The sequence below is a fragment of the Brachyistius frenatus genome, unplaced genomic scaffold (genome assembly GCF_029030835.1).
Source record: "Brachyistius frenatus isolate BFR_SWC_R1_liver_20210118 unplaced genomic scaffold, ASM2903083v1 Contig_29, whole genome shotgun sequence".
Taxonomy (NCBI): domain Eukaryota; kingdom Metazoa; phylum Chordata; class Actinopteri; family Embiotocidae; genus Brachyistius; species Brachyistius frenatus.
In genome coordinates this window covers 2,116,372-2,133,382 of record NW_027210628.1, presented here as the reverse complement: position 1 = coordinate 2,133,382, position 17,011 = coordinate 2,116,372, and the positions used below count along the sequence as shown (strand labels likewise).

The 17,011-nt window shown below is 42.3% G+C and overlaps 1 protein-coding gene across 1 annotated transcript in view; it reads right to left on the bottom strand.

The window, feature by feature from the left end:
• fbn2b (fibrillin 2b) overlaps positions 1–17,011 on the bottom strand; it is a 68,180-nt gene that overhangs the window by 3,734 nt on the left and 47,435 nt on the right. The window contains exons 19-62 of the mRNA XM_069699112.1: positions 16,777–16,902; positions 16,478–16,597; positions 15,280–15,417; positions 14,989–15,039; positions 14,651–14,776; positions 14,304–14,531; positions 13,949–14,074; positions 13,726–13,854; positions 13,454–13,579; positions 13,060–13,185; positions 12,701–12,823; positions 12,463–12,588; positions 12,080–12,205; positions 11,504–11,626; positions 11,215–11,337; positions 11,000–11,125; positions 10,768–10,890; positions 10,189–10,311; positions 9,539–9,700; positions 9,295–9,363; positions 8,992–9,117; positions 8,744–8,869; positions 8,471–8,620; positions 8,302–8,373; positions 8,058–8,183; positions 7,229–7,354; positions 6,978–7,103; positions 6,769–6,885; positions 5,933–6,061; positions 5,678–5,797; positions 5,319–5,444; positions 4,954–5,106; positions 4,785–4,850; positions 4,565–4,690; positions 4,035–4,154; positions 3,816–3,938; positions 3,497–3,628; positions 3,242–3,367; positions 2,839–3,045; positions 2,409–2,534; positions 2,111–2,233; positions 1,732–1,848; positions 1,438–1,566; positions 1,111–1,230 (exon numbers count right to left, since the gene is read on the bottom strand). Of these exons, the coding sequence (XP_069555213.1) occupies positions 1,111–1,230; positions 1,438–1,566; positions 1,732–1,848; positions 2,111–2,233; positions 2,409–2,534; positions 2,839–3,045; positions 3,242–3,367; positions 3,497–3,628; positions 3,816–3,938; positions 4,035–4,154; positions 4,565–4,690; positions 4,785–4,850; positions 4,954–5,106; positions 5,319–5,444; positions 5,678–5,797; positions 5,933–6,061; positions 6,769–6,885; positions 6,978–7,103; positions 7,229–7,354; positions 8,058–8,183; positions 8,302–8,373; positions 8,471–8,620; positions 8,744–8,869; positions 8,992–9,117; positions 9,295–9,363; positions 9,539–9,700; positions 10,189–10,311; positions 10,768–10,890; positions 11,000–11,125; positions 11,215–11,337; positions 11,504–11,626; positions 12,080–12,205; positions 12,463–12,588; positions 12,701–12,823; positions 13,060–13,185; positions 13,454–13,579; positions 13,726–13,854; positions 13,949–14,074; positions 14,304–14,531; positions 14,651–14,776; positions 14,989–15,039; positions 15,280–15,417; positions 16,478–16,597; positions 16,777–16,902 (5,532 nt within the window). The remainder of the gene's footprint in view (positions 1–1,110; positions 1,231–1,437; positions 1,567–1,731; positions 1,849–2,110; positions 2,234–2,408; positions 2,535–2,838; positions 3,046–3,241; positions 3,368–3,496; positions 3,629–3,815; positions 3,939–4,034; positions 4,155–4,564; positions 4,691–4,784; positions 4,851–4,953; positions 5,107–5,318; positions 5,445–5,677; positions 5,798–5,932; positions 6,062–6,768; positions 6,886–6,977; positions 7,104–7,228; positions 7,355–8,057; positions 8,184–8,301; positions 8,374–8,470; positions 8,621–8,743; positions 8,870–8,991; positions 9,118–9,294; positions 9,364–9,538; positions 9,701–10,188; positions 10,312–10,767; positions 10,891–10,999; positions 11,126–11,214; positions 11,338–11,503; positions 11,627–12,079; positions 12,206–12,462; positions 12,589–12,700; positions 12,824–13,059; positions 13,186–13,453; positions 13,580–13,725; positions 13,855–13,948; positions 14,075–14,303; positions 14,532–14,650; positions 14,777–14,988; positions 15,040–15,279; positions 15,418–16,477; positions 16,598–16,776; positions 16,903–17,011) is intronic.

Genomic DNA, 17,011 nt, shown 5'->3' with positions numbered 1-17,011 from the left:
TATTATTTTGACTTGTATGGAGGGAAAGTAATTCTTAAGTAGTTACTATGCTTGATTTTACCCTGCTTAATACTTAACTACTGAGTCTCCTGACATCCATTCTTTATACCACACTGCTTAATCAATCAATCAATCAATCAATCAAAAGTCCAGAGTTACAGAGTAGATAGACCAGAACATATAGCAAGTGTATAAAATAATAAAAGTTAAAGCAAAACAACCACATTAAAACATTAATGTTGACCTAAAGAACATATAGCAGTGAACAAAATTTTGAAATAAAGCACTACGCTGGTTTTAATCACATCTATCATAAAGATTTCATGTTAAACAAATTCATCCTTTCGCACAAACGTTAGTAATGAAGTTCCACAGGGTTTTGTGCGAGGGCCAATACTTTTTACATAATACATGCACCCCTTATGCAATATTACACTTGCACAATGTGATGAATGATCTACAATGAACGGCAAAATGTACAGATATGTCACATCTGGGTTACAATGAATTTCTATAGAGATGTAACGAATTTAAAAACTATATTTGATAATAATATATAATAATGTTTGTAAGTAGCAAGTAATTTTCATCAATCACTTAAAACTATACCCTGACCGATATGAGATTTTAGAGCAGATAATTATACCAATATTTGGAAAAGAAAACCTGATATTGTTCATATAACATAACAAACAATCTTGATGTGAATTCGTCAGCTCTTTAGTAGGACACTTTGAACCTTTGTATCACTGTTTCAAAATGACCTCAAATATATTTTGATATTTCTCTGCTGTAATTTCTTGTTACTTAAGCCGACACTGATCGATCTGCAGTCTACAATCTACAAGCTAATATCCTCTGATTTAGTTTAACAATAATAATTAATGGATGAACTTGATCAGAAGTTTAATTTGTTTCTATCACATTTTCTTTTGACAAATTTGTGATTGTAGGTTAAATTCTACTAAAAAGTAACATAATAAAACTCCTGGTAAGCTTGGAAAATGCCTTCCTAAAATGGGAGCATCCTCTGTAATGCTCCCATTGGCGCCTCTGTTATGATCACTGTCATGACAAGAAGCTGACAGAGTCTGAGTCACAGTAACTCACCCACACACTGGTTCCACTGGTAGTGCTGCACGTAGCCCTGAGGACAGCCACAGCGGTAACCTCCCAGCATGTTCTGACAGCCGTGCTGACAGCGGTGGTTACTGCCACATTCATCCACGTCTGAGGAAAAGGAAAATTAAGATTTTTAATTTCCTGTCATCAGCAGTGACACTAAACATCTCAGTGCAACCACAATTTCTTATTTTGTGCCTCGATCACAAACACCTGAGCACAAACATTTACATGTGACCACACATTTGGATTTTGAACAGACCTGCCTCTGTAAATTATGTTTATCCAGATATATAAGATATTTTGCATGCTCACCCTCACACTCCATGCCTGCAGTGTCCAAGGAGAAACCTTTAGAGCATTCACAGTTGAAGCTGCCAGGCGTGTTGACACAAGAGGCACGGGAACCACATGCACTGCTCTGCGCTGTACACTCATTGTTGTCTGCAAAGGCAAGAGAAATATCATTAAAAATGTTTTTTTGTTGTTGTTGTTGTTGTTTTCTATTGCTGTAAACACTGTATCACACTGAAATTCCTTTTTATTTTATTTTTTATTTCCTCAGTCTCTAAAAAGCTTGACTTGTTCTGATCTTCTTCTTCTACTCACCAATGCAGGCAGTCTGGTGCTGAGTGAAGCCAGGAGGACACTTGCAGGTGAAGCCTCCAATGGTGTTAACACAGAGGAACTGGCAGTTATGCTGTTTTGTCGAACACTCGTCCAGATCTTAGAGGAGGAGAAGAAACCACAGAAACAGCATGAAAACTGAATCACATGGAGGGATGAAGCCTCAAAATCATAAAGCTGTTTTCTAAACATTATTAGAGCAATAATTAATCTAATAATGATCAATTTATCAGATTAATAAACAGAACCTGTGCGTTGAAAGCAGCAAGATTACTAAGACAACTGACTATAAACAAGATCATTAAAGTGCATATCTTTAATGTTTCAACACAGGTACAAACAGCTGGAGGGGTGCGTGTACCTTTGCAGGTCTTTCCATCTGGCTGCAGGCTGTAACCTCTTGGGCAGGAGCAGAGGTAGCTGCCCTCTGTGTTTTTACACAGGAAGTTACAAGGTTTCGGAGACAGAGCGCACTCATCCATGTCTGAAATATGCACAAAGAGAGACAAACAATGAGTAATGTAAGAAGCGATGTTGGGATAAATGTTTGAAGGTCAATAACAGTTCCACAGCTGTAATCCTTTCAATAAATGCAATGTATGTAAACCAAAAAACCTTTCAATCAAGCTGATTGATAATGAGAGAGAGATCAGCTATACCAATGCAGGAGGTTGCAGTGAAGTCGGTCTTGTATCCCACGTTACAGTGACAACGGAAAGATCCAATGGTGTTGATGCACTGACCGTTGCGGCACAGATCTGGCATCACCTGACACTCGTTGATGTCTGGAAGAATAGAGACATTTTAGAAACTGATCTGGATTAGACAAATAGTGCCACTGCCAAACACACAGTGTCCCAGATCCTCTTTAGGACTGTGAGCTCTCCTCCATGCAGCTTCATTTAACTGTGTGTCTCAACATGCTTTGTTTCCTTCCCAAATTCCAAATAAATATTTTTATTTAATTCTATTGACTTAGTTATTGCAACTGCAGTAAAAGATTGTGGTCATTACATTGAAACAAATAAAAAAAAGAAGAGAAATAAAATTAAGATTTTGTTATTGTGCTATATGTATATAACTTGTCACCTCTGCCATCGGTGGTGTAGCCAGGTCCAAGTGGACACATCTTCTTGTATTGTACGGTGCCAGGCAGCGGGCAGAGCTCACACTGGGACCCCCAGCCTCGACCCATGTTGCAGCAGCACTCAGACTTGGTTACACTGTTCCTGTTGGTGGACGACTGCTGGCACATCGTCTGCAGGACCTCCGTGAAACAGTAGCCCTTTCTGTTGTCTGAAGGAGAGGATGACAAGAGGAGTGTTTGGTTTTTATTAATTGCATCGTTGAAACTTATCAATTTCTTCCGGTTTCTGGAGAAGCAACTGCACACAATTCTTCAGCTGAATTTACAACAAGAGCATAAGCACAATTTTAGTTACGGCACCTTCACAGTGTGTAGCAAAAGGTTCTTTGTCAGTAGCGATCTTACCAATACACTCGGTTCCAGTGGAGCTCGGCTCAAAGCCGTCATTGCACTCGCAGCGGTAGCTTCCCACTGTGTTGACACAGCGCCCGTTCTTACAGATGCCAGGTTTGGCACGGCACTCGTTCAGGTCTGCCAGTGTACAGAGCAAAGAATGGCGGAATAAAAGGAGCGAAGAAGTGCATAAATTCAGTTTCAACGATAAACTTGTTTGTGAGGACTAAGGTAACCTCTCTTTCTAGCTGAAACATTTTCGCTCACCCATACACCCCTCTCCATCTGGGCGGCGTTGCATGCCAGGTGGACAGATACACATGAAGGTACCAATCAGGTTCTTGCAGGCCATGCCCTTAGAGTCACAGTCATCCAGTCCCTCGGAGCACTCGTCCTGGTCTGGTGAGGGACAATAGGAGACAGGTAAAATTATAAAACAAGCTGAAGCACTAAAATAATTTAAAATTCTGTTTTTAAATGTGTTAAAGAATGACTATTTGCTGAACGGCACTCAGGAATAATGCCATAAAAGACAGAAGAGAGGAGTCAAGGAGACAAAAGTGACACTTTTGCTGTGCCCTCTCACCTCTGCACATGCGCTGGTCGTCTCGCAGTACATATCCGGCAGGGCACATACACTCATAGGAACCAAAGGTGTTGACGCAACGGAAGGCACAAAGCAGGGGATTCTGGGAGCACTCGTTGATATCTGAAGGCAAGAGGAGAGGCAGCGCGATTTAGTTTCATTTCATATTATCCTGAAAATAAGTGCAGCTGTACAAGTGAGTATGTGTGATCAACTGACCTTCACAAGTCATCATTGGTCCTGGTTCAAATCCGTCCTGGCACGAGCACTCGAAACCTCCCACCACGTTGGTGCAGGTTCCATTTCCACATGGGTTTCCTATGGAGCACTCGTCAGTGTCTGGAGAGGTCAGAGAGCAGAGCATAGATGGAGGAGGCAATTAAAACCAAACCTTTAGACTGTACCTTCATTAGCAGCTTTAACCCAAAATAAATCAGGCAGTAATGCAGGAAAAAGCTAAATTCTAACACCAGACAAATAAAATCAGACTTAAGGGTTGATATTGATTTTGGTGATGCGTTCTGTGACTCTACAATAAAGAGCTCAGAGGTCATGGTTCCTAAAAATAAATCTACCACCATTTATACTTATTTGTCTGTGGCTGTTTCATGATCCATGAACAAATTAATCAGTTCCTTTTCTGTGACTGCAGGGTTAGTAAAATAGATATTTTACACTAGATGGTGACAAAGCATTGATTATATGAACAATATGGATATTATACAGTTTAATTGCAGAAATCATCTCACCAACACAGTTGACTCCAGTGTAATCCAAATTGTATCCGAAGGGGCATTCACAACGGAAAGAACCATCTGTGTTGATGCAGATACCATTCTGGCAGATACCTGGGTTATCCAGACATTCATTCATATCTACAGAGAGCAAGAGATAATTAGCCTGTTTATCAAAATATACACAAAAGTCCCAAAATCCACAAAAGCATTAAGTCAGTGTTGCAGCGCTCACCCTCACGAGCATTATCCGGTCCAGGCAGCGCTCCGTGGCCGTAGGGACATAGAGTGTCAAAGGCAGCTGGAGACGAACCAAAAAAGGTCAGGTTTATTATTTTTCAAATATTGTGTGGGTGTTTATGTATTAATTAAAATGTGTGTGTGTGTATGTCTGAGTTACACACCATCACTCTCTCTGGGGCACAGCTCACAGGGAAGCCCCCAGCCCTCTCCAGGCATCTTGCTGCAGCAGCACTTGGCCTTGGTGGTGTTGAAGGCTTTGGGGACGGAGCACTTTCCTGCCTCAAATTTGGTGAAACAGAAGCTCTCTCTGGTATCTGCCAAACAAAAAAAAATACATCCAGTAAATTAAATGATGATGGTGATTCTGTTGCTTTTCTTGCAAGCAGACAGTGGCTGGTCTGTTATCCACGGGACACACAAAGAACCTCCTCCGTGTCCTCGGTGAAGAGTTTTAAAATATGTCGGAATAACACTTATTTATCTTCAACATTGCTGTGTCCTTTTGTAAACTGACAGCTTATCTCACCGTAGCAGCGTCGTTTGTTGTCAGAGAGAACGAAGCCTGGCTGGCAGGAGCACTGGAAGCTGCCGGGGGTGTTAGTGCAGGTGCCAAACTGGCAGATGTTAGGTTCCACATCACACTCGTTGATATCTGGGAAGTGAGCGTAAAAAGAAGCGGGGAAGAGGAGGGCAAGTGAGAACAGGGATGTATGCGCAATGTGTACTTCAGAGTGTGTGTTGGAGCAGATGGCCCGACTGGTAACGTCTCTGACTCCCTGATGTTCAAGTGTAGCGGTTTATCAGGATTCTGTAACAAGCTGGTGTTAACATTTAATCTGACCTTAAGTGTGTCTCTCTCTTCATGTGTGTGTGCTTGTATCTTACCTATACACTGATCATTTTGCACCTCGTAGCCAGGAGGACAGATGCATCTGAAGGATCCATCCAGATTCTGACATGTTCCCGGAGAACAAGTGCCAGGCAGACTCACACACTCGTCGATATCTGTGAAAAACGGGACATCGTAAAGGAGAATGTGTGTTTAGTGTACGTCTCTGTATGTGTAACAGACTGTATGAAATGCTGCACACATGCCTCACCCTGATTTTACTATTGATCTAACTTTAACTGGTTACTCACCGACGCAGTTCTTCCCATCGGGTGTATTCTCGTAACCCTCATGGCAGAGACATTGGAAGGAGCCGAGCCCATTGATGCACTGTCCGTTCCTGCAGACTTGACCCTGGAGGGCGCTGCATTCGTCGATGTCTGAGATGTAAATGTTCAGATGATTAGGACTAGTGGACATATCTCTAATGTTTCAATACACATTGACAACCACAACAACAGAGAAACAGAAAGTTAAAGGAGTAATGTGTAAAATTTAGGGGGATCTAGTGGTGTTGTTGCAGATTGCAGGAAGGACGTCTCCAGAGCTAATGTTTGGCTTGTCCTTTCTGGGGTAATCTAAAACTAAAGCAGTGCAAGATGGCGCGCTCCATAGGAGGGGACCAGCTTCCTATGTAGATATGAAGGACTCATTATAAGGTAACAAAAACACATTAATTCTGGTGATTATACACAAATAAAAACATAATTTAGTAGACCCATCTAAATCTACACACTGACCCTTTAATTAAAAATAAAAATAAATAATTAATTGTTTTTTTGGCACAGAGTTTCTGACAAAACTGCCTTGTTTTTTGTTTCAACATCAAAGTTCAGAGATACAATTTTCAATGTAGTCTGATATATCTACCTACAAAACCAAAGAGCATAAACTGTTTGTGTAAACCTTGTTTCATGTCAGTCCAAATGTAATACTGCTACAAAAAAAAGGGCAGCATGTGTTTATTGAATGTAAAGGTGTAATCTTCAATCATATGACGTCTAAACTCTTGTCGAGACTTTGACCTTCGAAAGAAAGAGCTAAGTGCTGTTGACCTTTGTGGAGCAAAAAAGCACATGATTCATACCCATGCAGTCATTGTTGTGTGTGAGCTCAAAGCCGGGGAAGCAGAGACAGTTGTAGGATCCCACGGTGTTTTTACAGGTACCATTACCACACGGCTGTCTGTCGCACTCATCGATGTCTGAAAAAAACAGATTGAGAGTCAGAAAAATATGAAATAAAACCACTTTTGACTTATGGTGTCAGAGGATATTTTCTGAGTGTACTCCTCACCCATGCACATCGTCTGATCTGAAGTAGCCTTGAAGCCGTTGTGGCAGAGACAGCGATAACTGCCCTGAGTGTCGATACACTCTCCATGGCTGCACACATTAGGAATCTCCTGGCACTCATTACGGTCTGTGAAGTGACAGAAATACAAAATATTAATACAATATAGCACTGAAAAGAATAATTATTGTAATAATCATCATATGGTGGTTAATCATTTAGTCTCAAATGCCCATCATGGTGGCTGGACTCACCCACACAGGCCCCACTGGGAGACAGTTTGAAACCCGGCGAGCACTCGCAGCGGTAGCTGCCGGGAATGTTGATACAGTTGGCGTTGCGCTGGCACAGGTTGTCCCCACTGTTACACTCATCAATATCTACACCGGGGGAAAAGAGAGAGAAACAGTGGACATCAATCACAGGTTCTAAAACTGTCGAGTCGGAGCCGGCTGTCAGTTCGTGGACAGCAGGAGAGAAAACCAACAGCGCCATTTTGGCTCTGGTACAGTTCAGACAGTCGCTGGAAGGTTCAGGATGATTGATGGGTCTGGCAGGTGATCCCATTCAGTCACTATACTAACATTTACAAGGACATAATTCATATTGGTAAAGACAGCATTAACTGCACTCAGTGGACGGCTTGTAATAGTGTGTGGGAGTGTGTGGGAGTGTGACTGTATTTATGTGAATGTGTACTGTACTGTACTGTACTATGTGTGTGTGTGTGTGTGTGTGTGTGTGTGTGTGTGTGTGTGTGTGTGTGTGTGTGTGTGTGTGTGTGTGTGTGTGTGTGTGTGTGTGTGTGTTGGGATGATGTAGTATAGAAATAGTAGTGCCGGAAGAATGTATATAGTGTATTATATATGAGAGTGCGGTGGCGGGGTGTGGTTAGCTCAGCTGCAGAGGGGAGAGAGTAGGGGAGTGGTTCAAGGAACGGTGCCAGGAAGAAGATAACTATCCCAGCTGAGCTAAACACAGCCCGCCACCACAGAGAGGCATTGGGACACAAGGACTCAGCAGCAGGAACAAAAAAAGGAAAAAAAAAGGAAAAATGAGACAATGAAAGCTTGCGAGTTTTACCTTCACAAATGAGAAGTATGTTGTTGTAGCTGAAGCCCATCGGACATTCACAGCGGAAGCTCCCGATCTGGTTGATGCACACTCCACTGGCACAGATACCGGGGATCTCCCTGCACTCGTCAATATCTTCAAAAAAAAACACCGCCGCAGAATGGTATCATGCAAATTGTAACAATGTGAACAGTTGTAATGTGAAGGTTAGTAGTCTGGCTGACTGCCAGTGTTGATCTTGTAATGACCTTACCAATTGGCTTGCCAGTGTGGATGTCAATGATAAAGCCAGGAGCCTGGTTGCCACACAGTAACTGGTATTCAGCTGAAAAACAACATCAGGAGAGCAGAGATTTATATTCATAAAACAATATTTTAACAGCTGTTTCAGAGTGTGTTTAAAGGTTTTTACTAAAACCCACAGGTAGCAGGAGTAGGACACGCCTCGCACGGCTTATTCCAGGCTTTCCCCACATTGTAGGCACAGCAGCACATCTTCTTGGTCATGTTGAAAGACAGCTCGTTTTCGCATGTGTCGTTGAAGTTGCGGTAACACACGCTCTTCCTCATGTCTGCATTACAAGGAGGAAAAAAGACATTGAATCCAAATCAAAAATCTGACACGTACTTCAATAATTATTCTTCAAGTTCACCTTTAGACGAGACCGCGAGGACAAACCTTTTTGTTCACTCACCCATGCAGTTGTTTCCTCCATTGACCTGCATGTATTCAGGGGGACACACGCAGGTGTAGTTGCTCAGAGTGTTGTAACAAGTACCAGGCCCACAGATCCCAATGTGAGCTGTGCACTCATCGATATCTGCAAATAAATACATACCAGATAATAAAAAATATGGAGTGAGAGCAGGCAGTTAATCTTTCTCCAATAGGTGATCTATATAACATAAAAGAAGTCAGTGTAATTTCTCTTGCCGTTCTTACCCTCACAGATGCGAGTCTCTTCGTTGAGATAGTAGCCGGCTGGACACTCACACTGGAAACTGCCAAATGTGTTAACACAGTTTCCACCCTGGCACAGACCTGGCAGCTCCTGGCACTCATCAATATCTGGACAATAATTCGGATTGTTAGATCCATCAATGTCACCCATGTATTGATTTTTTTTGTTAGATTGCATTTTTATAATTCTGAAATAGAAGCAAGCCAAAGTTTAGTGCTTTTCTGTTGCACCAATGTTTAGCTGCAGCTGCTTCATACAGGACTGGAAAACAGAGGGAGGTTTACCTTCCAGGATAACAGTGATGGGGTTGGGTCTGAACCCTTCTCCTCCCGGACAGAGAGTCTTATACTCCGCTACAGTCAAGACGGAGACATCAACAAGTCAGTTTCATAGTGGGACAAAAGTCAGTGATGAACTTTTGCTAAAGCTGAACTGTTATGAGTGTTTTAATTGTGACATGTGGATTTGCAAATATGCTGTAAATATTATACATCAGTAAATCATTGCTGGAGGTCCTATGGTGCTTACTGGAGTTGGGGGCGGGGCACTGTTCACAGGGGTTTCCCCAGGCTCCTCCCAAGGAGCAGCAACAGGAAGCTCGGGTCACACCCACTCCGATCTCTGCACTGCAGGAGATGCCTCCGTCACCACGAGCGAGGATATCCAAGAAGCAGTTGCCAACGCGGGTATCTGAAAAACATACAGAATGGTGTGAGCCCAAAATAAAAGTGTAACTTATCAGACATAAATCTGTATGCTTCATCTTTTACATGTTGACATAATGCTCCCATATAAAAAAAAAAGAGAAATCTGATATATGGGGCTATTTGTAGTAGAGAAGGGGTGACCATTGTATTTTGAAAAGGCCACGACTGCAGCACCTCAGCCCTGATTAATAACACAAACACACTCTCTCGTGCACTGTGTTTGTAGTGCTATCGGGATGACATTTTTAAATTCGCAAATGTCCTCATGGTGGCGCTATAAGTGCATAACTTTTAAAGACCCCAAACTGTTAATGTCAGAAAGATTCATAACCGTCTCCACACTACACTATATTAATAGATGTTTGTGTGCATTTGATGCACTCATTCATTATTCACTCATCCCACATGGTATCACTCAATATCATCCTCTTAATTAAAAGCTTAATTTGGGAATCTCTTGATGTAACTCACCGACACAGCCCACTCCAGTGGGGTTGAGCTCAAAGTCAGCTGGACAGTTACACAGGTAGCTGCCTGGCGTGTTCACACAGAGTCCATTGATGCAGTTCACAGGGTCCGCACACTCGTTGATATCTGCAGAACACAGTGATACCCCAATTCTGAACTGTATGAACCTATTAGTTTATATCATGCTGTAAACTCATTTTTCAAAAACTTGTTTGTGCCACAAACTGAGACAGAAAATTGATTTCTGAAGCAAACACGAAACAGCTGCTAAACTGTTGTCAGAAGTCCAAAAACTTGGAATAAATATTTATAACATGGTCTCACTCATTGATATAACTGAGCTCCATTCTGTGAGAGAGTAGATTACATTGTTTAGGGGTTATCCAAACATAATTTTTATTAGATTAAGCTACAGAGATACTGTCAACAGTAGTATGTTTGGGTTTGGCCGAAGAAATGTCCTATCTAGTAAACATAAACATATATTATTATTTTCAAGGAAACTGAGCCAAGTTATGTGAGTTCATTTTATCTCTGCGCTGACTGATTTTAGAGATACTGTTAGTGAAGTTGTGCACTAACCAGTGCAGTTTCCTCCGCTGCGGTCCAATTCGTAACCATCATCACAGACACAGCGGAACATCCCTGGAAGGTTCTGACACGTTCCAAACACGCAGATGTTCTGGAAATTACACTCATCGATGTCTGTGTCAAAGACAACAGAGAAAGAGAAAGAAGATGTGAATTACACAACTTGCCTGAAAACAGAACAGTGGAAAGAGGAGACTAAAATGTGTCGTGATGAGTGCAGCACCTTGACAGGCCTTGCTGTCTTCTGTTGGAGTGAAGCCCATCTCACACTCGCAGCGGTAGCCTCCTGGAGCGTTCAGACACTGGCCGTTCTCACACAGGTTCACGTTGTCTGCACACTCATCCATGTCTGACAGAACACACAGCAGTGCATTACAGACCTACAGTGAGCTGGACACTCAAAATAGTATTTAATCAGGGCAGTTTTAACAGTCGTACCAGAGCATGAAAAGCCGTCTCCATTGAAGCCCTCTTTGCACGTACACCTGTAGGATCCTGGTGTGTTGACACAGTCTGCGTTGGGGTTGCAGTTGTGGTCCTCTGCGGAGCATTCATCTTGATCTGTAGGAAGAGAGAGGAAAGTGTGAAACTTTGTGGCAGAACTCAGTCAAAACATATTCTCAGATACGGGAGACAACTTTGTTCCTTTACATGAAACTCATGTTGTAACAGAACTACCACGTCTACACATCACATCACAGCCAAGATAATCTGAATACATACTCACCCACACACTTGATGCCGTCTCCCACCCAGCCGTCTCGACAGCGACATTTAAAGCTGCCGGGCACATTGATGCAGGCAGCATGCATGTCGCAGTTATGAGCTCCAATCTCACACTCATCAATATCTGGAAAGATATGAAGATTAGTTAGCCAATAAAATGGCAGGGACTTTTGTCGTGAAGCTATTTTCATGCAGCAACAAGTACAAAAACAATATTGATAATAGTTTATATTAGCTTCAGTTTGCTGGAGTGAAATGTTCCTCTGTTTAATGACAGAACAATTTAGCTTTTTCTACCCTGAGCAGTTTTAATTCATTTTGCTGTGATACTGACGACCAGTTCTTCAGACACAGTATACTATGAATAAATAATTAATTTCTAAAATATAGACCTGGCACTACTGTATGCCTGGATGATCTGTCTCAACACTCAGCTCAGGTATGAACACACAGAGGCCCAGACCTCTCGGTGACAGGACACACACATGTTCATGTCTTTGTGTGTGTGTGTGTGTGTGTGTGTGTGTGTGTGTGTGTGTGTGTGTGTGTGTGTGTGTGTGTGTGTGTGTGTGTGTACCTGTGCAGCCCGTGGATCCCTTTTTGACAAAGTATCCCAGCTGACAGTGGCAGATGAAGGATCCTTTAGTGTTCTCACAGTCGCCGTGGAGACATATGTTTGGATTCAGATCACATTCGTTCACATCTGGGCAGACGGGGAAGAACAGACACATATTATACAAGAATATTTTTACTTTTGGGATTACAGTGACAGAAAATGAGACTGACAGAGAAAGTCCCAAAGATAGCTGGACAGACACAAAATGTATTTATATATGAATCAGAGACTAAATGAATAAGTTAATGTGGCAGATGGGGAAAAATAACAAAATGACAAAAAAGGATTTAAAAATGGCCACATGTGTCTCAAAAGCAAATTGTAAGGATTGTTTTTCCTCCCACCAATACAGGTCCTCATGTCCATGGAAGCCATGAATCCATCGTAACACAGACAGCGATATTCCCCGGGAATGTTGGTACACTGGCCTCCATCACAGATGTCTGGAGTCTCCTCACACTCATCAATATCTGAAGATGGAGCAGGAACAGGTGTTCTTGTGATACAAGTTGCAACACAATGTAGAATATGACATCGCTGCATTTATGCTTTTAATTTAAATCCGGTGTTTTTTTCTTTTACCTGAACAGGTCCTGAGGTCAGGCATAAGAGCGTAGCCCTCACTACAGCTGCACTCATAGCTCCCCTCCGAGTTGGTGCAGTGAGTCTCACAGCCTCCGTTCATAATGGTACACTCGTCAATATCTGCAAAGAGTGGTCACAATTACACAAGACATTCAGATCTCAGTACCAATGAAAATAGATTTTTTTTTTCCTTAAAATAAACAAGGAAATTACAAACAAAGTGCAACTTCCAAAATGTCAAGAATGTAAATAAACTACAAGGTAAATCTTCAACAGATTGCCGTGTTGAATTTATGTAAATTTTCTGATTAGCCGACATCCTAATAAATCTTTGTGTAATACTTTGCATCACTCACCGACACAGCCCTGTCGGTCTGGTGTGGCCTGGTAACCAGTGTCACAGGAGCACTGGTAGGTTCCCGGCATGTTCACACACTGACCGTTCCTGCACAAGTTGTCACTCAGCTGACACTCATTCACATCTGAAAAGAGAGAATTAAATATCAGACAGGGGAATAATGAAAACGAACCTCTCTTTCTTTGCTGTTGACTGGATTGAAAATTATTCATCATGATTTGAACATTGTGTGAGCCATTACTATGCAGCTGTTTTTACAAATAAAATGATCAGACTTTTATTATAGGTGCACTATCTTAAAAAAAAAAAGACTTGGACATGCTGTATAACACCCAACTAGCCTTTGTGTGCATACAGTACAGTGTGTGTGTGCACTGTGATGTATGCCCCACCTTCACACACAGATCCATCAGTGCTGAGCGAGTGTCCAGTGGGACATTCACACTCATAACTCCCTTCTGTGTTCAGGCAGGTTCCTCCACGACACAACAGGGGGTTTCTCTCACACTCGTCAATGTCTGTCAACCGAGAGTGAGAAAGGGAAAAAGGTACAAAAAAAAGAGGGACAAGAAAAGATTGTTAAAGGAATAATTGATTTTACATTGTACAAATTGTGTTTCACCTGAAATTTGTGTATTTGTGTCTGAATGTGCTTCAAACTTACCCATGCAGTTCTTCATCATCATGAAGCCGCTTTCATAGCCTTCAAAGCACTCACACTCAAAGCTGCCAGGTGTGTTGACGCATGCACCGTGACCACACAGGTCAGGGGAGATGCGGCACTCATCGATGTCTGAAACACAAAAAGGAATCTCGTTAAGGGTTCGTTATGAGGCATAAACATTTCACTTATATTAAAACAATTTCACTCCCTCTCTCCCTCATACCTGTGCAGTTCCTCTCCTCAGCAGTGAGCGCGAAGCCATTATTGCAGCGACACTTGAAACTACCGATGGTATTTCTGCAAGTTCCGTAAGTGCACAGACCCTGGAACACCTTACACTCGTTCACATCTGGAAGGAAGCATTACATTCATAACTTATATAAATATTATCGTTAAATATGAAAGAGACATTTTTGACAAGCTTTACTCTAAATAGTGTGATATTTTGATTTTTGTCACAGTGCAATGAATTCCCTGCAAAAACCTTCACTGAATCTGTATCTCTGCAGCTCCATTAATACAACTTTGCACTTATGTTGCCATAAAGTACTTATTCAATAAATTGAGAATTGTGGTACCTTTGTAGAACGGCCTGCCGGTCAGAATATCTCCTCTGTTGGCGAAGCCGGTCCCTCGGGGGCAGATGGTTCTGTACTCAGGTGTGCCTGGATTGGGACATTCCTCACAGTCAACGCCCCAGGCAGCACCCACCGAACAGCAGCACATGTCCACACGGTATCGTCCTGGCAGAGGCTCGCCACACTCGTCCTCGTGCCACTTCAGGAAGCACTGCTCGCTTCGCATATCTAGAAAAAGCAAAAACAAAGTCGTATCTGTTTCTGCATGTTGATCTTTTAGTGCAGGAACATGATGCTACTGGAAACAGTTTCTCAGCTGATGTCAGATTTCTTTGCAGTTCACCTACCCACACACGTGCGACCACTGCTGTCCAAGGTGAGACCCTCAGCACACTCGCAGCTGAACGAGCCCTGGGTGTTCACACAGCGGCCATTTGTACACACCCCAGGGAACACCTCACACTCGTTAATGTCTACAGGGAGCAGGACATTTAAAAAAAAATCATGATTACAAGTTGAAACACACCAAAACAGGCCCACGTTCTTTACAAAAGTGATCTGCAGGGGAGGATATCAGGGAACATTACAAGGACAAAAAAATAAAATGATTTCATGAGGGTCAATGTTGTATGAAGAGAAGCACCGCCGGTTTGTCACCGCTCATTAAGTTATCAAATGTTCTTACCTTCACAGATGACGCCCTTCATGCGAGCAAATCCTCGAGAACAAGCAGTGTCTGAGGAGACACGAGATTAAAAGATGTGATGAAATTATATGTACTGTATACTTACACTGGTTTGCCTTTAAAGTGTATTTAATATTAAACCAGTCAGGATGTTCACAGTATTACTTTTTATGATGATTTTGGTTGCTACAAACTCAATGCAGCTTTCATGCAAAACATTTCTAGCTCCATTTAAAATCACATTTATGAAAACCCCATACTGTGTGAATGTATCAGTGTGTGTGAACTGACCGATCTCGCAGGGCTCACAGGGACTGCCCCAGGCGGCTCCCAGCGTGGAGCAACACTCAGACTTCAGTGTGGCTCCGTTGATGTTGACCTCACAGCGGTTGTCCTGTATTGTAAGCCAGCAGGTGCTCTTCATGCTATCTGTGGAGCCAAAAAACAACAGGGAAGGCTTGACATATACTGATATTGATTTTTATACGGTGTGGAGTTTTCATCGAAACAAACAGTTATGTTTGTTGTTTAGGCTGTTTTAAAGATGTTTTTCCTTCCCAGTAAAAATTCTACATAATGTACATGCTAGTTGAACACGAATTACAGACACAACACAGATCCGAACATGTCTCCACAGCAGCACTGGTGGTGGTCAAAATGTCAAAATCCCCAAAGGGTGTCTTTAACTATGGTGACACATTGAACCACAAAAACAATTAACATGTCACCTCAAATTCTCTTAACTGCCATAAAACTGGTGGCCGTGGCTGTAGGTTGAGGTGAGTAAAGCCCACATATCATTACATTTAATTCTGAAAGTGCTATACAGTCACAACAGTGACACCTTTTCCCCAAAACCACAAGACCACCCAAACACAAAACCACAATTTACTTGAGTGATGGGCTCTAAAACATGAAACAGAAATGAGCTAAACCAGAGGCATTTTGTGGAGCTGTGACAGAGCCAGCTCATGCACTATGTATTTATTTAATGACTAATTTTCCCTTCCACTTACAATAACATCTGTATTCTGTGTTAGCATGCAGCGTTCTCAGGATGATTGCCCAAAAGTAACAAACCCCGAAACAAGTGGAATTTTTAACCTCAGCAGAGAGTCTTACATACCGCATGTCATTTTGAATCTGTGGTGGATCTCAATGAGGTAAAACAATCTCCATGTGAACCAAGGCCATGCATGCAAGTATTTGTCTAATAAATCATCTGTGTGTGCAATTCTGCCTGTGAGATCATCTGAGGATGATAATGCCTCTTGAAGTCTCCTGGAAACCTGAAGCACCTCAGTGTTTGTTTACAAAATTTCAGAGTAAACCTGGATTAACATGATTACAAATAACAGACTCTTGAACCAGTTATTTTTCATCGACATCCGCGTCTCAGTGTGTAATCATTATCTCGCATAAGCTGTTTCTTGGACCCTGTAGCGCTGCCCTAATTTGCACTGATCATTTGGGAGGAGCCACGTCTTACCCACGCAGATGGTGTTGGTGGAGTCCAGCTTGCTGCCGTGGGTGCACTCGCAGTTGAAGGACCCAGCCACGTTACGACACGCTCCGTTGATGCATGGGCTGGACTCACACTCATTGATATCTGAAACGTGCAAACACACAACAGAGTTCAGGGCTGAGAGGAAGATTCAAAGTCACCATCACCGTTTGTCAGATACAAACACAATGTACTGGAAACTACATGCAACACATCTGGTAATAATGTCACCTCATAATGACCTTGATTGTTGGTAAAAATGACAAAACACGTGGAGCGCTCACCTTCGCAGGTCTCCGAGTCGGGTTTGAAGACAAATCCCTTAGGACAGGAGCATGTGTAGGAGCCTGGGGTGTTTCTGCACAGGCCGTTGTCACAGAGCAGTCGGTTCACCAGACACTCATTAATGTCTGCAGGTAGGAGAGATGGAATAATCTGGTGATCATGATCATTGTTTTTTGCTTTAAAACAGCCTGGAATAATCTGAAGGAAACTCTATCTCGAAATCTAAATATGCAA